At 46.2% G+C, this 25,605-nt stretch overlaps 1 protein-coding gene across 1 annotated transcript in view; it reads right to left on the reverse strand.

Moving 5' to 3' along the window:
- Positions 1–1,855: 1,855 nt before the first annotated feature.
- The window catches only part of LOC141476563 (WD repeat-containing protein 7), an 87,505-nt gene continuing 63,755 nt past the window's right edge, over positions 1,856–25,605 (reverse strand). Inside the window, exons 24-28 of the mRNA XM_074165255.1 lie at positions 25,508–25,590; positions 21,613–21,712; positions 4,662–4,766; positions 2,559–2,763; positions 1,856–2,418 (exon numbers count right to left, since the gene is read on the reverse strand). Of these exons, the coding sequence (XP_074021356.1) occupies positions 2,560–2,763; positions 4,662–4,766; positions 21,613–21,712; positions 25,508–25,590 (492 nt within the window). The 3' untranslated portion in view covers positions 1,856–2,418; position 2,559. The remainder of the gene's footprint in view (positions 2,419–2,558; positions 2,764–4,661; positions 4,767–21,612; positions 21,713–25,507; positions 25,591–25,605) is intronic.

Below are 25,605 nucleotides of genomic sequence, written 5' to 3' on the forward strand. Positions count from 1 at the left end.
CCCTCCTGCCTTTGTCGTTCTTAAGGAAGGGTGAAGACCCCTCCCCGTGTCCCCCCCCCCGCTCTGGTGGGGACTCGTCCTGCTCCCGTCCAGGCTGGTTTCCAAATGCCAAGCATGAAGCTTCTTAGACGGTGGAAAGACCTCAGACTTGCCACCTGTCAATCAGCAGCAGGGAACTGGTTACACCCCACCGGGCTGACACCACCAAACCCACGCTCCCCAGCACAGCCCGCTTTTATTCCAGGAGCGTACGTACAGCGGGAAGCTCCGTACATCCAGAGGACGGGGGGCGGATTCCTCAAGGAGTTGCTGGAGAAGCAGACCCCGGGAGCGCTCACCAGACGTGGGGACTTCAATCATGGCAACGTTTTCATACGGGCGTCTCATCATGTCACCTTCTGCTTGTAAACTGCCAGCGAAGCCACATACGTCTCCACATTTACAAGGACAAGTCCAAACGCGGCACTAACAAATCAATAAAGCACTAAAAGCTTACGCTGGAGCGAGAGCGCATCCCGGGGCAGCGCGGAGCGGGCCAGGACGGGGCTCGGGAGTCACAGGGAGGCTGGGGTTAACCAGGGCAGGGGACCTCCCATGGGAGTGGGGGGACACGGCCCCCAGCCCCAGACCCCTCGGGGGCCAGCGACTCCCCAGCAAACCCACCTCTCGCTCCCGGGGCTTCGTCCTGACCCTCGGGGCTGGGAGGGAAACTCTCCTGCATTCCGGAAGATCCACTGCACTAACAGCAACACTTTAACCGCTGGCGATTCCAGCCGTTTGCTCCCTGGGCCAGGCAGAAGTCGCTGCCGGGACACCCTCCCCGTCCCCGCCGGGGCCCTGCTTTATTTCCCAAGGGAACGCACACATACACGTAATATCTACGGGAACCCGACGTGTGTCTGGGACGGCGGGGGGGGGACGGGACGCTGACACAGCACCTCGGCGCTCCCTCTTTTTTTTGATTTTAATTTTATTTTATGTTTGATCTCCAGGGTTACATATAGATCTGTATAAACACCATGTACATGCACGCTGCATTAGTTCACTTAGAAAAGACCCTGATGTTCTACTACAGAGCTCTGCACTCTACACTACATTCCCGCGCGAGAAGAGATCCGCTTTACGGCAGTTTGTGTTAAACATTCCTAATGGTCTTAACGTCTTGATTTTTAATTTATTTATTTATTTTAATTGTTTTTAAACAGCAAACAGATATGTAGCTTGTGGACTGTAAATCTCACTTCCATGTACAGTATACTACACAGACCACCGAAAAAAAAAATAAATCAATGCTTTTTATATTGAGAAGCTATTTTTAAAATTCATTTATTCCTTTTTGGAGAAGGGAAGATTCTCTAAGTACCATTTTCACTTCATTATGTAAAGACAGCCTGCTTACTGCTGTGAGCCTTTCAGACAAAAATGGCAAAGAAAAAGCTATACAAACATATACATCAATATGTTTAAATAAAATAGCATTTTATAGATTTTTTTTTTCTTTACTGTGAGCATAAACCAGCATACTTTCACACCATTAAATATTTCACAAAATTAGATATGTGAGAAGAGGGAAACACAGTCACAGCTGATGTTACACAGGAATATTGCCACTGAAGAACACATTTCAGTATCTCCATTCAAATAACTTACCTCCTACACGCTTTCCAGCATTTTTCCTGCCGGGATCGCTCCCCGCCGATGCCATTTGTGCCGCCTCCCTCTGGGCCCGTGTCCTTCCCCTCTGGTAGCTGTGACACCGGCGCGGGGTGGCACGGCAGGGTGCGTGGAATCGCTGCCCGGCACAAATGGGAACGGCTTGTGCAAGAAAAAAGCTTTTTGACTTTTTTTTTTTTTTAAATAAATACCTGCACTGGTAGCAAAAAACACCTTTATATATAAATACTCCTTTTTTCAAGTTTGCTACTCCATCTTCAACAGATTTTTTTTCATTTATATTTACACATGGACTATGGTCTTCTTCCTCACTTGAAAACCGGGACATTTTTTGTATGAGGGAACATGCCCTGTGGGTCAGAACTCAGGCCAGCCACCCCCCCGAAGCTCAACCCTCCCCACCCCTCCATCCGACCCCCAGGTGCTCCCAGAGGCATCCCCCGCCATCATTCACTGGTCACTGGGAGAAAGTACATGTAAACACGAGCCTTTTTGGTAAACACTGAGATTCTGCCAGAGTCTCCCCAGAGTCTCCAAAGGAAAAGACGCGTTTAAATGAGGGTTGCTGGGCAAACCCGGCTGCCAGCGAGGCGGGGGCCAGTCCAGCGCCCCCACAGAGCCCGGTGGCATCCCTGCTGCCGCGGGGCTGGCCGGGGAACGCCGTCAGCGTCACCGGTCCCCAGATTCTGCTGTGCCAGGCAAGGAGCACCTTCCCCAGCGCCGCCACCACCTTCCTCCTCCCGGCTGCAAGGGAAAAGCAGCCAGCGTCAGCGTGGCCACCTCGCCGGGGTGGGCAGAAACCCACCGGAGCGAGGAGCAGGCAGGGAGAGGGAGAATTAGGAAGAAGTTTGAGAGGAACGGGTTTGTGGCATGGGGGGACCTACCCTAGACCATAAAGCGATGCTCCTTGCCGTCGTGAGCCATGAGGATGACGTTGCGGTTGGAGGTCCAGATGAGCCGTGCCAGGCGGAGGGCGTTGTGGGAGCCCGGCGAGGCCGGCTGCACGGGGGGCACCTGGTAGGTCTTGATGCAGCGGAGTTGGGGCGCCGAGTTGAGCATGCCGATGCTCCCCAGGAGAGAGGTGTTCATCTGCGGGGACACCCGCCCGTCACCCACCCTGCCCAGGGACGCTGGGGAGGGTCACCAACCCGCCCCACCACCCAGACTCCAACCCCCCCGCCATTCCCAGCACCAGTGCTGGCTCAAACCCCGATTAATTAGTTTTGTACCAGAAGGGGAGCAGAGGGGCGGGTGGGCTGGATGGTGGCTAATGGCCACCACACACAACTGTGCGCAACGGGAGACCCGATGAACCCAGCGGTGGCATGTCTCACTGTGCTCCTCGGGGGCAATTAATAAAGGCACGCTAATATATATGTGCTCCTTGGGGGCAATTAATAAAGGCATGCTAAGCACAAGCATACACATTCAGAAGGTAAGGAAAAAAATTAATAAGATTATATTTATGCTAGAATATTATTTATCTAACCTATAAAAGCCCTAGAACTGAAGATATGCAGAAGAAAGCTCAGTTGTCACGATAGGTACGAACAGAAAAAACCCAAGAGCATGAGGTTTTTTATCGTCTGGCAGACGAAGAGGCCGTTCGGAAGCCATCTGTGGAGTTACGCTCTTCGGAGAGCAGGCCAATAATCACCCGTGTTTTTAAACACGAGATTCTCTGATCTAACCCACCGAGATACACAGAACCCTCCACTTTCCGAGACGCCGCTTTAGTCTCAAAACCCTTCCACCCTCCTGCGTGGCAGCCCGGGATTTCCAGCAGCAGCAGCCGGCGGCCGGTCAGCCGCATCCCTGAGACGTGCCCCGTGAAACCTTGGCAAACCCTGGGACATTTAAGGCATGTTATTGCTGATGCCACGTCCTGAATTCTGATCAGGACAAAGTACAAGCCATTACTTTTTCCCGGCTCTTCTCGGCAGCAGAGCGGTGTCAGAGAGTGTAAATCATGGCATCTCTAGCAGGGAGCATGCAAGCACCGCTGACATTTTCACAATTTAAATCATCTTGAGTAATAACCCTTTTAAGATGACTAATGTTACTGATTTTCCTGCATTAATAATAGTGCCAAATAGAACACAGAAGGGAAAAATCACTAGTGCACGAGGTCACACTTTAAAACTAAATGTGTAGGTGTATTTAACTCTTTATGTAAGAGCCACTTGAACGTGAACGTTTAGGCACCTGGAAGAGTGGGGCAGGTCACAATTTAAAACTCCTGCCTGACTTCTTTTTTTTTTTCCCCTGCCAATTCCAAAAGATCTGGTCTGATTGCTTTCCAGATCTTCCCCGAGCACTTAAATTGAATAAATGTAACCAATGGATGAAGATTCTCGCTGTTCTCATTTCCTGTTTCAGAAAGCACACAGTATAGCGATGGGTAATAATTTAGCAATTTTTTATGGCACCCGTGAAGTACTGACTGCCAGAGAAAGCTGGGGCAGTGTGTTAACGAGCGCAGCGGGTTCCTACGGGCACAGCGAGCTCTGTTCTACAGCCTGACTGCTGGAAGACTCGGTGACTTTGATAGCGCACGTTGCTTGACCAGACAACTTGCTTTCAAATAACAAATTTTTAAATTCTAAAGCCGTTTGAAGGAAGACAAAAATCCTGCTTGGGGAACGTAGGCAGCAGCCTACAGCTGACAAAACCATTCCTCCCGACACGAGATTACAAAGAAAAAGACTGACATGTTAAAGAAAATAAACCTCTGGGCGCTCCACAGAACGGTGGCCCGTTTCTCAGTTTCTCCTTGTGTTCCTGACCCCTTTATACTGTTTCTACCTCAGCTTTCCTGCCCTCGGTGTGAGGAGGGAGCCGGGAGGCAGCTCCACAGCCCAGCACAGGGCTCCCTGACGCCACCGACACACATTTCCTTACGTTCATTACTGAAGGATGCTGAAAGGAAGTCCCAAACCTGAGTTCGCTAACGACGTGCGCACAGACGGACGGAGCCGCGTCCTTACCTGCCAGAAGGAGAGGTGGCTGTCGGAGTTGGAGTAGGTGGCGAGGTATCGGCCGTCGGGGGCGAAAGCCACCGCCGTTATGGGTCCTTTATGGCCATGGATAGTCTGGAAAGATGGGGGGAGAACAGGAATGGCAGAGATTCATTACCGGTCACCATGATGATGCTTAAAAGACTTCAGCAAACACAAACGAACAAGTATATAAACTTCTAGACACCTTTTTTTTTTTTCCAAGATTGAGGCACACCATTACCATCAGTAAAAATTAAATACTATGTGGAAAAACCTCTTCATTTTCACCTGCATTTTCTGTTATTCTAGCACTCATTTTCCGAGTGTCATTGTGTCCATTGGCAAACACCCCGGAGGGGCCAAGCCAAGCCCTTCTGCAGAGGGCTTTAGGAGGGCGGCACGTGCTGCTCCCGCGCTCCTGAAGGAAGGGCAGAGACATAACCCCGGCCGCGTCCCACACGGGACTTGTGCTCCTTTCCTTGGGGCGCTTAAGTGCCTCTGACCAACCCAAAATCCGAAAGCACCCCACTGAAATGTCTTATCAGGCGGGACTTAAGCACATGCTGATCAGTATTAAACGCTGCGACAATTCCTTTTAAGCGTTCTAACAGCTGCTTAGCCAATAAAGTGGAATTAAATCATCATACGAACACGTTCCCTGCCAAATCCAGTTTTTAAACCAGAGTAATTTGTCAGGAATACAAACATAAATGTGCCCTTAACAGTTTTTTTTTTTTTTTTTTTTAAAAAATCTAATACTCACACCCCGCAAAGGAGGCTGTAAGCTGGATGTCAGGAGCCTCCGGCTGGCGAGGTGGTGGGCAGGGGAGGGCAAGAACCGCTTCACCGAAACACCCCTCTTCATTTCAGCAGAGGACAGGATCTAGTATTTCCTCAGATGAGAGCTCGCACCACTAATCGAACCACACAGTTCTCATGGCAAAGCATCGTCTATGCACAGCCCTGCACCACACATCCGCCACGCACAGCTTTTGCCATCAAAAAAATGTTTCTGAGGCCGAGTAGCAGACTCCAAGCTCCAGCCGATCTCTGAGGGTATTTAACATCACATCCCAATCCCCTGCAGCGCACCCTCCCGCACCCACGGCAGACCCACACTCCACCCAGCTGTGCCGCCGGCCACTCCGGGAACTCAGCGAATCCCAGCTGTGCTCTCACCAGCATCAAACACTTCTTTTTCACAATATCCAACAATATATACACATACAACAAACACCATGAAAAATTACTCACTTATTCCACGGCCAGAGTCACCGTTAAGATGTTATTTACTCGTTACTTGAGGTTACTGTTTAATAACTGCACAATAGGCTTTACACAAGACAGGCTCGTTTGTTTTGTGTTCTCTAACGCTTTGGAGATCTTGCAAAGGGCAAACCCCGGTGGCTCAGCTCACGTCCCCTCGCACCCCGGGGGTACAGCCCCCAGAGCATCTCCCGCAGCACCGAGGGGCTTCTCCATCCCGCAGGGAAGTGTGGTCCCCCAGCACCCACAAAGTATTCCTTCAAAACTTTGTAACAGCAGCTCTGAGTTCAGAGGCTCTGGGCCAACGCTAAATTGGCAGGGATGAACTGCGCGGAGAGAAGACTCTCTAATATTCACTGAGTAACATTAGGCTGCAAGAATAAAAGTAGTGCTCCTGTACCCATCACCGGGACGTTAAAAGATGAAGTCCTACTCAGAATGATATACTGCATCTGAAGTTAGCCTTACGTATTAAGTACCCATTAATATATTCATTTCTTGTTCGTCACAGAAAAGGCGAGTGAACTCCGACGGAGCCCCAAACCTATCCCTTTAACGTAATCACCGCAGCTTAGGATGGAAGTTTGAAAGGGCAATTAATTAGATGATCCCATGTTTAGACCCATCAAACTCTTTAGCACTTAACAAGCAAGTAATACTTGTCAATAAAATATGTTTTGGTAATTCAAAGGTAGAAAATCAATAGTACTAGCACACTTGTTGCTCTTTTTACTACTGAAAATGTGTTCCAATAAGTACAATCCTTAAGGGAATTAATCTGCTTTGTTATTTAAAGGAAGTGCTTCTCTAATTGATGCTAATCCTTTCAAGCCAAGATTTATTTTTTACTGCGCTGTCTGAACGCCTGCGTTACAATGCTCATCTCCCGTTTCCCAGGCCAACGAGGAAGCCTGACACCACCAATTTATTGCTGCTCATTCCAAATATTCTGCTTGTGCCATCCCTTTGGTGCCCGGCGGCTGAGCCGGCGCTGAGCGCTGCCTTAATGGATTGCGGCACTAATGCCTCAAACAGAGAGCACCCAGCACACCCCCCTTCCTGGGGAGGGCTTCCCGGTTCCCATTTGCAGTTTCCCGGCCCCAAATCAGTTATACGAGGGCAGAGAATTAGCGCGGAGGCGGTGGGACGCAGAGCAGCTGTGCGCGGCTTCCCTCTGCCCCAGCAATTGGTTTTTAATGGGAGGATGCTCCTGGGAGACTATTTGACTTCTGCACCTGCTGCCGCGGCTGTCCTGTAACACATGATATACTGAAGCTATGACAACCTAATTCTAAGTCCAATATTTGGTAAACTCTACATTGAATTGCAATATTCTGCTAAAAGGTGACATAAAAAAAATAATCACTGTATCACCGCAGCAATTTTATTTTCATAAATATACTGGAATGCATACTTTAAATTGATAAAGCAACTTATGTACTGCTATGGAGACACACTAATGTTTTACCACCTTTATTATTAGATATTTATATCCCCAATCTCTACGGATGCCATAACTAAAGCAGAACAAAACATTCACTTACTGAGAATTAGCGTACCTAAGGCGTGCCCAGAACACTGCCCTTCCAGCGCCCATCACGCGAGGGACACAGGAGAGCAGAGGTTTGCCACAGATAAGCAATACCCTTAGAATGACGTGCCCGCTCTTAGCACGGAGCAGTATGAAATTATCAGCTCCAGCTTTTGCACGGGACACAGACCATCGCTGCGCGAGGATGGTTATCGGAAAATTAAGGAGGAGGTGACTCTGCGACTCCTTCATGGACCGGCAGGGAGTCACTGGCAGTGATTTCACCCAGCAGCCAGGCTGGGGAGATCTGCCCCAGCAGCCCCCCCAAGGCAGGCGCAAACGCAGTTTATACAACAGGAAGAAATCAGAAATCTAAAGCTCATCATGCTAACGGCAAAGATTAATAAGAGACAGCGAACAACTGAAATGTTAAGCTGAGAATCACTGGTGTTTATGGCACTAATGAAAAAAGTAACTCTCCCTCTACTTTCCTCCCCAACGAAATAAAAATAACGCACTTTTAGAATAGATCTTAACAAACAGAGGTAGGTCTGAGCGATCAGTCGCTCCTAGAAATGAGCCCCAAGGAAAATCCCGGTTAGTCAGGCCGTGCCGGTGTGTCTGTGCTCTCCCGGCAGCGGCCTGCACTGACCGATTCCACAGCACGCAAACAAAAGTTTTCTGGTTTTCTTTTTTTTTTAATCAAAAATTAAAAGTTGGATTTTAATGGAGGGTGCAAAACACTGCAGAACATATATGGAGTCCAAATTGCGATGAGGAATAAATATCAGCCTTTGAGATAACGATACTTATTTCAGAATAAACGCACTTAAACGGGGTACAAAGTCATAAAAAACTAGACGGCTTCACCTGCTATCTGAAATTCATTTTTCATACCAAAAGTGAATTCTTTCAAGATGGCCCTTCAGAGGGTTTTATGAGCACTTTAAAAAAAGAAACCGCTACTTTCCAAGCAATTTAGTGGAAATATCTAAAATACTATTAACTTAAAACAGTTTCAGTATCTTTAATAATTTAATTTCTATGCTAGTTCCAGGAATACTAACAATTGCAGTAAAAATTTCAGGACTGTACTGAGAAAAAGAGTGTATCTGCATCTTTAAATTAATTTTCTTCCTGTCCTTCAAGTGGCTTCTCAATAATATCAAGATAAAGTCAAAGCGCACGTACTACATTTTTTTAACTTAATAAAATCTCTAACTTAATTTCTAACCTTACAGTAATAGAGTTCCGCATCAGCCATTACCATTACTCCGTATTCAAATGCGGGGTGCCGATCTGAGCGGCAGCACTCCGCGGGAGCAGAAAGTGCCCTTGGCCGGCCGCGTATGAAAATACATTTATCACTGGGGCGGCAGCCGGCTGTCACTCAGAATCTGCCTCTCATTTGTTAGGAGGTTCTCCTGCTGGGAGACCCTCATTACAATTTGCTTTTACTTCCTGGGCAAATGACAACCAGAAAATGAGGCGGCCTCTTTCTCCACCGAACTTAATCCAGAAAAAATGAGATGGCAGCTGCAGCCACCCAAGTGTTACGGGATGCTTTAAAAGCCTCCCCAAACTGGCCTTCTCTTCCCCAAAACCGTGGCTGCAATAAAAGATGTGCAGACCCAGCCCAGGCTGCCTTTCAAACACCCCACAATGTCCACAGACGCTCGACGCAAGCTCTGGCTTTAGGAAGGTACTTGGCAGGTCGAGATTTTCACATGGACCATCAAAATCCACAGGGCAATGAACTGCTCCCAACACGTAAACCAGCCTCTCCAGATACCACCAGGGACTTCTGAAACTAATGCTGCTGTACTTCATCTAAAGGTCCATAGTACTGCAGTGTAACCTCAGAACAGCTGCAGGACAACTTGTATTGTCATTGAAATCCCTGTCTCCTTGACAGTTACCATTATAAAAGAGGTTGCAACAGCTCATCCTCTAAGCTTTAAGCTTTAACTTTTAGGAAAATCATTCGAAGTATGAATTCTGAGTGTGACTAGGATATTCCTACCAATGAAACTCGAAGAGGAAAGTCCTTAACATTTTTTCCATATTTTTAAATAGTATTTTGTGAGATATAAAATAATTAATTAAATCACTATTTAAAGTGTAATAATAATGGCAAACAGGCCATGGCAGGAGCACGCTGGTGGGATGCAGCATGAGAAACTTTCCACCTAATGGGTCTCCAACTCTAAAGGCAACGAAGCGAGCTCATTTACTGGCTACAGGGAAAAATACTTACTATTTTTAGTAGCTTTGGCAGAAGGAAGGAAGGGAGCCCGTGGAGGCTCCCGGTCCTCCCAGCCCAGCACAAGGCTCCTGCACGGCAGGACAAGGGCTCTGAGCAGGACCCGAACACCACGGACACAAACCGAGCGGAGCCGCGGATTCTGGTGCAATTCGCGATTTTAAAAAGTGGAGAGTAAAAATAAGTATCGTTAAAACAGATTTCAGGAGCAGACAGGACAGGTGACATTTTAATGGCAAACACCTAAGTTTGATACAACTCTTACCTGTGAACTGCGCTGAAACAACTCGGTTCACACAACAGAGTCTTTTTTAAACAGAAGAAACTTGGGTAAAGCAACGGAGTGTCACCTGGATAACCCTGCGGGGCTCACAGCACCAGAGAGTGACCAGAGAGAGAAGGTGCTCTCTTACAGATACCGTTCTCCAAAACTCATAATTTTCATTAAAAATCAGTCCCTATTGAAAGAAAAAGCCATTAAAACTTCTAAGCAGAGGAAGGATGAAGTGCTGCCCCACAGCGAGTTAACAGGAGAGGGGAATATGCGGAACGCCCCCTCTCCCTGCGCTAACTTACTGTTAGGGAAACGCTGCTTGATAATAAGAGTTAAACTGATCAAAGATCTGCGTTTCACCTGCCTACACACGCCGGCTTCTATTTGATAGCTGATCATCGGAGCACGAAGCGTTTCCGACCTCTAAATCTTCTCCAGTGACGAGCCAGACGTGGTGGCAGCAGCCCCGGCTTCCCCTCTCCTATTCAAGCAGCCGCCAGGAGATCCGCAGCCCGCCACCACCTTCCCATAATTTTCTCCCTTTTTCCAGCCGAAGCCCATTTTATTCAGGTACCCTTTGGCTAAAATTCGTTCTGTGCTGTGTCAGTATGGGTGAAACCGAGAGAGCGGTGGGATTTTTGACACTCATCCCCAAACAGTTCTGTTGGATGCGGCTCTTCCCGTTCAGCTCCAGCTTTACTCACCCGAGTTTAAAGGGAACCAGTTAGACCAGCGGCACTCGTATCTGCAGCACCGGAGTGTTTTTAACCTTTGACTTCAGAGCCTTCAATGCGCTTGCAAAACACACAAATCCCTCATTCCCGAGTGACCCCAGACTTTAAAGAAAAGCGTTCAGCAGCTCCAGCGGCGTGGGGAAAGCTAACGAGATCAGCGCTTCCCGCCAGGACGCTGGGGTTTGGGGACTTAATTATCCTTCTCCAAGTGTCTCCTGCCCTGCGGACTCAGGGAGAGCAACTCTGCTGTCGGGTTTGAAGCCAGCCGCCTGATTTCCCCCGCTCCTCGCTCTCATTTTCTCATCAGCACCGGCCATATCTGCAGATCGTCTGCAGCTCCTGGGCAAACTGTCGCCCGCCGCAGAACTCCCCGGTGCTGCCTCTTCTTTCCACACTTATCACACACATCCTCTCCAAGGGTCGGCATCGGGATCATCAAAACGATGGAAACTTGGAAATGCAGTCCTCAATTTTAAAATTCTTGGAGAATATTTTCTTACAAGCCTAAGTGTCTCTTACAAGTTGCCTGCGTGAGATGGTTTACACTTAGCCATGCGATGGCATTGCACTTGAAAAACACAGCAGCTTTTCGACTTTTTTTTTTTAAATTTGAATAATTTATGCTTGTTTCGAGACACCCCCCCCTTTACCTAACTGGGAGCACTGGCTGGGCCCCCACATGCAAATAGGCACATCCAGTGATATCCCCCAGTGATGCCATTGTACAGCTGTAAAACCTTAGAACAAATTAGCGATCAGTAATTACTCAATAATTGCCAAAGTATAAGAGATGGAATATTCACACATTTTTCTGGTTATCAGTTATTAAATATATTCGGGATAGAGATTTTCCTTGCTTAACTGTTTCAATTCCTTCCAAAAGGTACTTTGATATCCGGATTAAAAGCTCTACTTTCACCGCAGATTTTCCAAGTCCCCCTCTATCTGAAAAGCCACTTTGCAGCCGCTCGCAGCCACGCTGGGGTGGCTGAACCGCAAGCCCAGGTGCCCCCAGGAAACACACAGCTCTGGCAGAAGGTTCTGCATCTCTCACCCATCCCTGCTCCAGCGGGATCCCAGCCTTTCCCTGTGCTGGGATACCCTGGGGCTTCCTCTCAGGGATGTGAGAAGCAGAGCACAAAGCCCCAGCTCAGGACCACGTTCTTCCCTAACAGAGAACAAACCCCCCAAAGCAAAAATGCAGTCGCAAAGGTCGTGTCTAGATTGGAGAAATAGGGCAGTTAAAAAAAAAAAATAAATGTGTTAACAACATGATTTGAAACAGTTCTGCACATCTCCAGAGAGAGCGGTGTTTAAATCTGTGCCTATTGGCCACGGGCAGCCCTGAAGGGAGAAACCCAGACTGACCACCACCATTCGATGCCTGTTAGCGCTCTGCTCCTACTTCAAATATGGAATAAAAATTCAATGTGATTCTGCAAGTTATCATTTGTCTGTCAACGTTAGATTTTGGTTTTAAAAGGTATTTGCACAGACTCTTGTTTCAGCTTCTCTTTAAAGGAAGTGATAGTCCTTTAGGAAAAGGAGGAGGGTTCTTACGCACCGAGGTGACTGACAATGATCTGCCAAATCTGCATGGGATAATCCAGGGATTCTCTCTTTAACAAAAGCAGCATTTCTGAGAAATTATTGCCTATGAAAGAACAACGTAAAAAAAATAAAATCCTTCTTCCCCTTCCCAGCTCCAGAAAACTGCTTTAGCAGCACCTGAAGAAAAAAAAGCTTCTTGTAAAGAGGAAAAATAAGAGCCAAGGTCCCTTTTTGTGTGGGAAATAGTGTCTGAATAGGAAGTAACAGCTAAATTAGATATTATTTTAGATAAACTCCATTCTCTTTGCAGAGCTCGGTATAAAATCTGTGCATACCTACTGTTCTGTCACCGCTCCTAGGGATGCTGTAAGAAATCTGTAACTCAGCAGGGGCTCGTGGCCTCCGAGGCTGATCAGCAAGTTTAAGATCCTTTTCCAGTCTATTTGGCTTTTGGGTACTGAATTGTACCGCTTCAAAAACAAAAAAAATCCTTAGTGGAACGGATGCTGGCTGAGGCATAAGAGTTAAGTAGAAAGCCGAAGCTGAATCAACTGTTGATTTAGTTTTTACCAACTTTGGTTATTCAGGAGCATTTCTGTGCTCGGACTCCCAGTCCTGACTTGGCGAGCACCTTTAAACCAGTTTCCAAAGCAACTAGAACAAAAGTACAGAAAGAGGAAAAAAAGCCTGTCTTTTAGCAAACCGGCGCTGCTGATCAGCGGGACCTAAAAAGCAAATTTTGTGATTCCTGAGGCCTCATCACTTCGCCTCCCGGGGCTGAGAAGGTGGAGCGGAGGTAGGGAATGAATTTATGGTGCACTCACCAGGCTGTGTGCGAGCGCTCTGTTTGCATTTGTTACTTGGAGCTTAACGCATATATATATACGTGCAAAGTAGATTTATCTGCGATGCAGAGAGGCAGATTTGGTGCAGAGCGACAATATCCAAGTGGAGAGTTAATGCAGAGGAGTTAGTGTGCTGTAAATTCACACCTTGGCTAAATCCCCACCAGCCTCCCGTGTGCAAGAGTATCAGCACAGTTTACTCCCATAAAACCTGCTGCTAAATTACCACCAGCTAACCAACTGGACATAATTAAACACCCGCTTTAAAAGACATTTGAGAAACTTGAAAAAAAGTGGCTGTTTTGTTGTTGTACCCCTAATGTCGGTGGGGTTTGCTGTTGATAGGATAAGACCGTTTCCTGTTGCTGTGAAACAGCTTCCCTTCCCCTCCCGCCTCCAGTGAGAGGAGTTTGGCCTATAAAATTAAAAGGTTATACTCGGTAATTATCTTTTATCTGCAGTTTGAGGATGCGTGTTTCTACTAACAAGTTTTCTTGCCTCGTCTGAACCTGTCAGTGTGACGGTGTCAGCAAACGCCCTTACAGCTTCAAGATCCCAGGATAGCAATCTTGCTGCTTCTACCTTTAAAACACCACAGTGTCTTTTATTCAGCAATCAAACTTAACTAAACCAAGCCATCTGGCATCGGCAACTATTCATTCCAAGTGTAATATGAAATCATTTTCTGCCTTATGTAAGAATAAAAATGTGCAAAGGCATGTAGGTACTGCAGTGAAATGATCCGATGCACAACTCCCTCCCGGCTCTGCCTGCTGAAGCTCTGCTGTGAATTCTGCAATGAGCCAAATAACAAACAGCACTGACTGGAACCAACGTTTAAAAGCACCTTTTGCTTGGAAACAAACCGATCCAGAACTCGGGCTTCTCTTTAATCTTGTGGTGAAAATGACGGAGTTTTTATGTACAGAAGCAAGGACACTGGCTTCAGCGGGTGTCTCTACAGGAGACAAAGTTTTCATAAATTACACATCAAAATATACAGCCACGTGTACAACCCTGCATCATCTCCAGCTCAACGCTGGTGAAGAGCTTCTGTCTTCAGCGGGACTTCTCCATGTTCCAAGACTAGAGCCACCAGCCAACAGGCACACACAAAATACCCAGCCTGAAGGCAACGGCCAAAACTCCCCTAAAGAAATGAGAATGGTGCAGGAGGCAGAGGGATATTTTCCCATAAAATTCACGGACCAGTTGAGTTTGAGCCCTCTCAGAGGGAGCAGACACCTTACAAAGCCAGGTGAAATGCCTGCTGCTCGCCTACACGAGGAGGAAAAGCCACCCCCGAAAGAATGCTTATGGATTAACATGATTATAATTAATGAATAATGACACTAAATGTGTTTTGGCCATAAAATAGTGCTAGAGACTCCAATGAAACAAAATATTACTAAGCAATTTTCAGACATTAACATTTTCCCATCACTCCGGAGTCAATAACAATCATGTATCCTAAAATCTAGTTACCAGAAATACATCCAGTCTGAGAACACTGATTTAGGGCTCCATTTGGAAAAAACGTGGCAGAGTATCATTCTTTTTCTGTATTAGCGCACCTCTAAAGAAAGGAATTTCAATGGTATGTTGGTAATAATTTGCAATCTTATGCAAAATATTATTTGTTTTGAATTTAACGTGACCCTTTAGTTGCATTCAACCTGCTGAGACAGCTTCTAGCCTGGCAAAAATGACTACGCATTTTTTTCGGTAAGCATATTCTTAATAAATAGATTTCTTTAAAAATAATGAAAAAATGAAGAAGCATCTCCTGGGTCATGACTTCGCATAGTCTGTAAGTCCCTTCAGCAAACCTCAAAACTGCCAGTTTGTAAAATCACCGGGAAGAGCCCGCTGTTTGGGCTGGGAAGGGTAACTCGGGCAGGAGCGTGCGGCGGTGGCGTCCCCGCGCTGTGACGGGGCACGGTTATCGGGAGATAATCACTCCCCCGGAGGATTAGCAGCGCCGAGGTGAACCCTGTGCCACGCAGCACACACTTGGGGTGTCATTAGCTCACGATAACCCCGCTCCCTGCCACCTCCTAGTGCTTAATTAGGGGTTACAAAGGTTATAGTAGGACTAAAAGAACTTGGGCGAGCGGAACTTGCGGTGAGCGATACCTCAATCAGTGCAAAACCGGGGGCTGTGCACGTGTCGCCCTCAACAGCAGCGTAGGTGGGAGCCCCTGAGCACGACTTGTGCTTTAAATTAACGAGGTTTTACCTCGGGAGGGTGAAGGAATCCAGACCCACACTATGCCTTATTTTCCCTTGGCAAATTCCAGCCCTTTCAAGCAGCATTTTGCCTAATTCAAACGCCATGTATAAATACAAAAAAAACCCCAAAAGAGCAGGATTTTAGGACCTCGGCTCACCTGAAATAAATTATCAAGTAGATCTCCAGCGAAGACGCGAGATCTCCAGGGTGTCTCAGCGGACGCACGCTAAGCTACGTACCCACTCGAGAAACTTCATCCTGCCTGAAAAAATCCTTACAAATCAGGCTTCTCGGCGGTACGCGGTTCATTTCTGGTTACCAATCGCCAGCCACGCGGCCACGGAGGGTGGCACGTCTTTAACGGCGCCTCTTCAGTCGTGTTTTGTAAACAAAGGCCACATTTGCAGATGGAGCCGCCGTGGATCCGCTGCACTCAGAGCTGTTTTCCAATTCACCGTGAAACATCAATTATCTTTATCAAATAACAGTATCTCATCTCAGTCCATTATCAAGATGGAGTCTTATTTTAGCCGGGCTGCGGCCCTATCTGTATATCAAGGCTGGCCGCGGTGCCAGAGTGAGTGAAAGGCTGTGAAATAATCAATAATCATCATCAAATTGTGGTCGACAGGTTGTGAGGATGGAAGTTTTTGATGAAACCTCAACCTTTTTCCGTGCAGCTGATAAAGCTTAACCTTTGCAGTACCTGCTGAGTGCGACTCGGTTAAAGGCAGCTCTGCATGTGCTGGAGCCGCCGGGCTGAGCCGAGAGCATCTTCGGGCCACCAGACATCCCTCAGGTCCTGAGCGAGTCGGCGGACACAGAACCACCGCAAACCTGTTTTGGGGGTTTTTATACAGCCTAAAAAGCACGGTCTGTGCATAATAACCCAACAGGAACAAGAGAAAAATTGCCAGCAGGTATCTGTCTATTTAAATGTAGGCAGCTTTCTGTTATCCAGAATAAAAGCGGGATGAGATCACACAGATAAAGAAGGAAAAAGAAGTATAAAAACATACATGCATTAGGCTAATCGTGTAGCAGCCCTTTTGTTAAAGTTGTTATTCTAATTCAGCCCTTTTCTTATGGTAATTTCTTTTCGGAATAGAATTACGGCACAGAATGAGGTTGTAAACATTTTGTACCGGGTTTCGTTTTTTTGAGCATAGCATGAGTAACTGCACCCTGAACATAACCTCGCTGCGCCCAACAGAGGGGTGATTCAGCCATACATTTTCCCTTTCAGCTATCCATCAGCTCCTCTAGAAATAGAAATTGGAGGGAATTTGTCAGAAGTCACATGAACAAGCAGAATGGGAATTTTGAGAAGAACATCCATTTCTATTTTTCTGGGCTGGAGCAGTGTTTAGGTAGAGCACGGAAACAGAAAGGGCACCAGCCAAACCACATGCAAGCACGAAGTTATGGTTGGGTTTATATTTGCTACCTTAAATAAACCCACACAACCCAACCCAACCACCCCAACCAGCCCTCTCTGCACTCAGGACAACTCTGGAAGTCCCCTGCTGGTCAGGCTGAGCAAGAAACACAAAAACTGTCTGGTATTTTGATCAAACAGCTGGAAAGACTCCATAAAACTTCAACAAATTCCGTGGGATCTGGCAATACCTTCCAGCATTATCACTGAGAAGCTGGTCATGAACCTCCAGGCACCACAAGATGCCCGATGGGAGAAGGCGTGAAGTTCTCGTCCACCCCAGGTGGAGAGACAGGCACCCTGCCTGCCCGCACGGAACCGCAGCTCAGTGCAAAGACAGTCATTCGGCCTCAGTAGGAAAAAAAGGAATATTTTCCCCTCTTGGGCATTAACTCCTCAGGGTTATCAGGCCATGAAAACGGATGTCAAACCAACAACCAGATCAGAGGATATTTACATTTCAATTCAGCACGTTATCGTCAAACCACCAAACCTGCGGCCCCTTTCCTACACCAAACCCTACATCACCAGCCCATTTCAAGGGCTCAATCTCAACCTCCAAGAGACACGTTAAGGCACTGGAGGACTAAAATGATAATTAACATCTATTTCCTGGCAAAAGTAGAACTGACATGCAAGATCGAAGATTTACTCAAACCCACTACCAGACACTTTCAGAACCTGGTGTAAAACTGCTGAATTTTCTCTTCAGACAAAAGAATGAACTGCAACAGAATCATCTGCTTTTCCAAATAAAAAAAATCCCCCCAAAGCGGCAGTTTGTAGTAATAATCTAAAGCACAGTGTAAAATAACATTAGTGAAAGAGAGGGAACTATTGGAAAGCTTTCCTCCCCATAATCTCCTCTAAGACATGGCTATTTAATAGTAAATTAGAACGTAAAGAATTTGAAAAACAAAGCAGCTGATCGATATTTCTGTTTATCAGAATTATTGGAGAGCTTAGTATCAAAGGATTTAAAATTTTAAACTGATCTTGACATTTTTGTATCATCTCACTTTTCATAACAGGGTTTTTTGTTTGGGTTTTGGAGTTTTTTTTCCTTTCCCTTGAAAGCCTCCCGACTTGTTTTGGTTATTGAGAGACTCTAGAAGCTGTGCCGATGGAGCTTTCCCTGCGGTTGGCAGTAACAAAGCCCAGCCCAATGAGCCCTGTCCCCGCAAGGCCACCGCCGCCATGCAGGACACCCGGGGCACGGGTCCCCCTCTGCGGGGACAAAGTCAACCCCAACCTCTGCCAAGCCGAACCCAACACCTGGCTCAGAAAACACTCTCCAGAAGGGCGGCAGCGGTTCCATGGTGGATGGGGGGCTTCCGGGGCACGCAGCACCACCATAGTCTGTTTTATTACCAGCGTCATGGAGACGGCGTGAAAAATCGAGAGGCAGAGGCGGTGAGCGGCGCCGGGTCAATACTCCTCCCCGAGACATTGTGTGGATAATCAGCAGCGCGGCCCCGGGTTCTGGCGCTGCAAACAGCTGAAGGGCAGATCAATACCGCCGTGGGAAGGACGGGCACAGCCCTGCTCCCGCTGCGGGAACGCACCCCGAAACACACAGCGACTCCGGCACCGCTCCCGTCCGACACCGGGAATAGCCAGCAGCACCCGGGAAACAATAATGTAACAGAACAGAGAAAGAGAGAAAGAACCTAATCTCTAGGCTCAATTGTGGTAAAAAATAGGTAAAAAAAGGTATGCATTTGGAATTCTCATGATGCAATACAGAAGGGCTGCAATTTTCATGCTGATTTAACCTTTTAAAAATAAACTAAAATTCAAAACCCCCGAAATAAGATATTTGCTTGAAAGCAAGACGAAATGTAGAACAGTTAAAAATTTTAAATGTTATATTTAATAAATTATCTCTTAAAAATATTAGGAAGAACTCACGTGTTACTAAGCACATCTGTCCAACAGCCATCATGCAAACCAAAAGCAAACCACCGAAAAGCAGGTAACTTTGGCTTTGAGGCAACATTTTACTGGTAGTATTAATAATTGACACCTTGTTAAATAAGTGATACTAATATTGTAGATTTTACTGGAAAAAACCTATCATATATAAATGTTGATTTATTATTTGTTAAAAAAGGCGATCCTTGACATCCATCATTCTATTAATCATTAGATGTAATTTCTGGGTCAGTACATACAATCACCTTTCTTCCAAACAAAATAAAAATGTGCTGGAAGGAAAAAAAAAAACAAACCATACAAAAATGGTTTTGTTTCCTGTTATTACAGTTAAAACACCTCCCTTTTTCCTTCAAGCAGATCACAAAACTCCTCTCATTAGCACCCTACCCCACCTGTAGCGTAAAAATAATCTCATTTTGAGTGCATATTTAGGCCGGCAGTTTGCTCTGCTGCTGATAATTACTACAAAATCTTCTACCAACTATGAACTGTGCTTAATCTGTGACACAATTTCAGTGACACGAAGCCCCACACCGCTCAGATCTGGCCATCAACTGAATTTACAAGGGATTGGTTTTTTAGCGTGCCTGCGAGACAGGAAACCCCACCATTTGAAGCTGTATGTCCATCCCCATAAGCCCGCCAGCATGCACGCTGGGAAGCTACCAGATTATATTTTCATGAATTATTCACTGCAAACATCCCCAAATCAAAAGCAGCCACAAACAAAGAAATCTCTCCCTTTTACGAGGATTTCTGCTATTTTCTCCAGGCGTCCCTGAAGAAAGCGGCTCCAGCACAGGGGGGTGACACCGTGATGGCAGTGACCCCCACTGCCCACCTGCTCCGTCCCCCATGGGGCTGTGGGCCAAGATCTCGGAGCAGGGTGAGGGACGCAGCGAGGACCTCCTGGGACAGGTCCTGCAGGAACTGCGGGCTAGCCCTGCGGCCGCTAGCCCTGGGGCCACCAGCTCTCCTGCCTCGGCCCCTGCTCCCACCACCGCTCCCCGTCGCAGAGGGACCCCCGGCAGCTGAAGCAGACACCCCCTCACAAACAAGGCTCCCACAGGCTCACCTGAGCTGGCCTTCTTGATCTCAGCAATGAAAAATGTTGTCCCTAAAAGCTGGTTTCCGGTTCGAAGTTACCGAGGCAATTAAAATATTCTGATAAACATTTTGAAAGGCTTTAACTTATTCATAAATAAGTAAATTAGTAAGTTTGAGCTTTTTTTCCAATTTCCTAACTTTTTCACCTACACAATCCTGAAGTTATTTCACATCTTCTGAGCAGCCTGAAATCTGCAACTGTGAGAAATAACTTAAAAAGATGAGATTTGGAATAAGAAACCTGTATCCAATAGATGGCGTTGCCACCTAATCATCATATGCACGCATCGGCCACACTTTTCTATCTCATGAATAATAATATAATCTGCAAAGGACAGACGTGTACAGCTGTGCTCCTCACCTCTCCCTCAACAGCACCAGCAGGAATTAGCCGTTAGTGTGAGATGCCAAGAATTCCCAGACTGATCTGGGCTCTGCACCCTGAATTTCCAGTGGGATGATGCCCACTCCCGGGGATTGCGGCCAGTGTCCCTCCAGCAGGAGATGCTGGGCTCTTCGCTGGCCTGGCTGCTGAAGAGGTGGGGAGAAGTCCCGCAACAGTCGCAGACTCCTTGCACAGACAACCGAGGAGTTGTTTGTGGGAAGAGGGACATGCACAGCTCCGCAGCACGGCGCAGGACAGCAAAAACGTGCAGTGACATCGGATGTATCAATATACTGCAGTTCTTCTGGACCCATTTTATAGCTAAATTAATAAATCATGATCCAAATGACTTCAGCAAAAACAAGACAGAGCATCCACGTTTCCCATTTGCCTACATTGTATAGCTATTTACAAAATAAATCTGGCCATCTTAGCTTCCATAGGATGGCTGATTAAACAAAAAAATACCGGAACATACAACGCTGTCAGCTACTAGATTTGGGAACTAAAGCCCAGGATCTGAGCGCAGGCAAGGAACCAGGCGGGTATACCCGAGCAAGCGGCTCTGCCAGCACGGGACTGAGCGGCACTGCAGATCCAGCAGGAGGAAATCTGCACCACCTTCTCTATAATGCACAGTTTGGAAGGACTAAAGATAACAGCTTGTAGAAACAACAACAAAATTATACTTACACACACAAAAGAATAAGGCAGATTCAAAATACAGATAATTTACCCAAGCTTTACATAAAGATTATAGAAATTCAATGAGAACTAACAGCTCATCACATAGTACAAGGAATAATGAAGAACATTACCAATGGAGTTTTCTGAAAAGATAAGGCAAACACTTTCTCATTTAAACATTTTTAAATCCAAGCACTCGTTTCAACGTTACCCTTAAGTATGTCCTCTTCTAGGTCACTGGTAAGTGGTAAGAAAACACGTATCTTATTTAACATCAGAGAAGTGTAAATACCTCAAACATAAGCATGATGGCGTTTTATAGAGAGGAGTTTTAGGAAAAAAAACAAACAAACCAACTCAGTGGGTTTTTTGTGCGACTTCTATAGTAGATAAGCATACTGCTAGAAACCCTAACTTTTAAAAATCAGTTTTTTCATGTATTTCCGAGCAGGGGCATCACCTAACTTTCGGCTCCCATTATTAACCCATCTGTGGCACCCGTTCAGTTCCAGTGGATGAAGACAGTAGGGCTCTATATACTTTGAGTCCTTCATTAAACTATTGATCCCCTCAGCATTATCCATAATGTTCCAGCAGCTCAGCACGTCAACCGATGCAGAGCTCGCTGCTCTTGCCTTTCAATAACTTCCACACTTTATGGGGAGGAAGTCACAATGATTTATTTACCTGACATTTCCCGGTCCGGATGTCGTAGAGGGCCACTGAACCATGGCGAGCTCCCACTGCTATTCTGTGACTCCGCTCGTAATAGCTGACCATGTAGAACCTGAATTGAACATTAGAACCAGTAACAGGTGAGATCTGACCTGCCTGCATGATGTTAAAATTAATTTGCAATGCCACTGGGTAATTACCATTAGTGCTAGAGCAGAGATTTGATTTGAAAATCCATCAGCTGCCAGTTTTCATCCTTGGCATTCGGCAAACAAAGCCAACTGATGTTTGATACCTCACCGCAGAATCCCATCAGATTTACTCCTTTCTATTACACAGTGCTGAACACTTCCACGGAGTTTGGGAGAAAGCTCTGCGATAGCCACCAGGTCCCTGAACGGCCATGTTTACAGTGGAACACCACAACAACGCTGGATGTCAAACGGTTAAACAAGACAATCTGAACACCCTGAACGATTTCACCCTGAACTTTTCCTTGAAAATCAAATGAGACAATGAGAGAAAGCATAGGGAAAAATATCCAAATTCATAAATTGTTGTTTGGAATTAGGGGGAAAAACCCCATAAATTTATCAAACACTCTCTAGTCTATTAAAATATTACAACTGGAAAGCATGAAATAGTCCTTAGCATTCAAGCATTGATTTGAATTCAAACAATTGCAAAATTCAAGGAATTTCTACACCTTGAAACACAAGAGTCAAAATCCTTATTTCAAATTAAAATCTCTGGGAATATCACTGTGCCCTTCTCTAAAAAGGGAGAGCAGACCTGTGAAAACTGCATTTCCTGTTACATTTTAATTTTACAGTTAAATTTTACTATTACGTCTGCCAGAGATTTCTAGAATCAGTCTATAAAAATATGTTGCTGACCATATTTATGGCTTCAAACAACGAATCTTACAATGATCTATCTCCTTGTTCTTGAGGATTCCTGGAGTGCCATAGCAACTGCTCTCACACAGGTGTGATACACTTGTTTCTGCAGCGCAGGATGGCAGTCGGGAAGAAAAACAGCATCAAACATGGTGTTACAGGAAAAAAAGGGGTAAAAAAAAAAATGAAGGAAGGAAGGAAATGGCTAGTTGTTGTGCAGGAGAAAGGGCACAAGTGAGCAGCCCCTTCCCTTCCCACCACTGGGATGGCGGGCAGCCTTTTAACGTGCCTTTTTCTAGAGATATTCCAATATTCCCAGGCCACAGACCATCTCTGTTACTTTCTTTTGCAGCCAGCATCTGCCTCATCAATTTGCTTTCCACATTCCTTTGGTCAGTGGCGGCCACGCAACTTACTTATTCATTAGTGAATAATAGTAATAGTTTCTCATTTGTTATTAAGAAGACAAAAAGGAGTGTTTGGAAAAAAAATAAAAATCAAAAGCTGCTGGTGAATAGCGTGGGAGCAGGGGAGGCAGGAGCCAGGCAGGAGGAAAACGAAGAGAAAAGGGCTGATGCTGTGGGCAAACAGGTACCTGCAGGGCCCAAACTCTGCCATACACCGTGAGTAAGGCACGGGACTGGAATAAAAGAGCATCCCCATTTTTCACCATTTCAGGTCAAACTGCAAACACCTGCACAATTAAAGCGGTGCCCCAGGTGGGGGGGCCGGTTTTAAGCCTATTTGATATAACCAGCAAACTCGGGATTTATGTATAAATTTACAACCACCCCCCCCACCCCACCCCCCGCTTGAACATTACAAGTAAAATGGAGTACAACAGGAAGTTTCTATATAAAATGCTCTATATCCCCATGCATTGTATTACACCACTGAATGGGCACAGTCCGCTTGTCTCCTCCAGCAGGAGAGTATCACCGAGCGCTGTACGGAAGCAAACAGCACTCCCCTCCTTACGGCATTCAAATGCCCGTTTAGACACAGCGCTGAGTCAGTGTTTCTCTTTGAAAAGAAGAATCCATCAGACTACACAACAACAGAGGGTTTGGGGAGAAAAAAGCTTCAAGGAAATGGATGTTTTTGAGTTTAATTTTCTAAAAAAAGGTTACTCCTTAAACTGACATTCGGTTGTCAGCTCTTTAGCCTCACTCTATCTTTTAGTGAGCTTAGCACTCTTAAAAACACACGTAGATTTAAATATTTGAATCCTTTGCACCCCTTTCTAATGCCTGCGTGGTTGGGTTCAATGGAGAACGACATGCCAGCACATATTTAGACTATGCTAGAAATTTGTTTTTGCATGCTGGGGCATCCACATCCATAGTCGGCATCTTAACAGAGCCCCTGCTCCGAGGGCTGGCCCCGCGCTGCTCCGTGGAGAACATTCCTTCGGGCAGCAGATCCCTTCTCCATCTCCAGGAAGAACTCTGCTGGAACCAGCTAACCCTCCCCGTTAGAGGAGGTTCCAGTGAAGGCCTCCAACTGTTTAAAAACCCAAATACAGCCATATTAAACACTTGCTGTTTTAAATTGGATCTCTCCTCCCGTGTGAGTCTACACCATTACAGAGACCGCCTTACCCCAGCAGCCTGCACTAAACACACGACCAAGCAGAGCCCATGAGAGACCACTCAGCTCTGCTGCAACTGCTGAATCCGGAACATGCTCAGGTCAAAGAGAATTTTGCAGCCTCCAGGATTATCCTTCAGAATTTTAAAGAAATTCTGACATATTTCATGTTCATTGCAATGTGCCTCAATACTAATTTTGATGAGCAATGGGTTTGCACAGAGCGTGCCAAAGGGTGTTACGAGCCTCTATAAGGAATAACACTCACGGGAGAACCAGACAGACACCATAATCACACGCTGTTAAGACATGATATCCAAAAATATCCCCCTCCTCACCATCTCTCAGGACTGAGTCACGCTCACGGCAACGAGCGGCGTGACTGCTGCATTTGTACCACAGCGAAAAACCTCAAAAACACGGGAGGAATCATAATCACGGATTTTAACCCACGGCTGCTCCCAGCACTGAGCTTAACGCTCCGCTGGGACAGCAAGGTCGCTTCCTGGGGACGGCAGAGGCACCCACAGGTATTTGCCATCACAGCCAGGAGTTAAGGACCTTCTGTAACGCCCTCTGAGGAAGAAGAGCGTCCCCCCGTAAGCACTGAGAGACCCCAATGACTTCCCCTCAGCAGGGGCGCACGTAACGCAGGGCAGCAGAGAGCGCCGAGATATTAAAAGAATTAACAGCAGGATTCCATCCAAGTGCTTCCACTTGGAATCTCTCCAGAGATTCAACCACTTGCTAAAATCTGATGACAATTTCCATTGGGCTCAACGATCACATCAGTGGGTGCTGTATCATTTTTACAATGGCTATAACTATGTAGAATAGGAAATACTACTAGTAATTTAACTCAATTTTGAGATAACGTAGCACTATAAAAATACAACAGGAATAGGGAGATTTTTGCACTAATTCCCACTTACTCTCGCATTTATATTTTAAAGTAAGCCTTTTAAAGCATCAGGAAGAAGGGAGATTACCTCTATCGGTATCCTACCTGTCAACAGGATAACTGTTCTTTTCTTGAAACTACTCTATATTTTAATAGCTTATTAAATTGACAGATGATTATTATAATTCATTGGTTGCACCAGTGTAATATTATAACTGGGATATTTATCACAGTCTAAAGATACTGTAAGTGTTCCTGTTTAAATCACATTTTACTATGTAAAAGTCCCATTTTAAGAGTGAAGCAGAACTCGCCCAGACAAAGACGATGGATGATGCCGAACTCCCGCTGACGGGCAGTGGGAGCCGGTGGCTCCACGTCCTTCAAACTGCACGAGCACAGGACAGCCACCATGCTTCTCCTTCCCCTTCCGTTTGTGCAACTTCATTCCTAATGGAATATACCCTTCTGGTGACCCTAATGTTTTCTTCACCGTATTCTTGGAGGAGGAGCTCACCTGCAGATGGCTGGAAAGCATTCCTGAAGACCCTTTTTCTTAACCAAAGATCCTTCCAGGCAATACATGATGATGTCCATAACCTTGGAAACAAAAGT

This window comes from Numenius arquata, chromosome W (genome assembly GCF_964106895.1).
Source record: "Numenius arquata chromosome W, bNumArq3.hap1.1, whole genome shotgun sequence".
Classification (NCBI taxonomy): Eukaryota; Metazoa; Chordata; class Aves; order Charadriiformes; family Scolopacidae; genus Numenius; species Numenius arquata.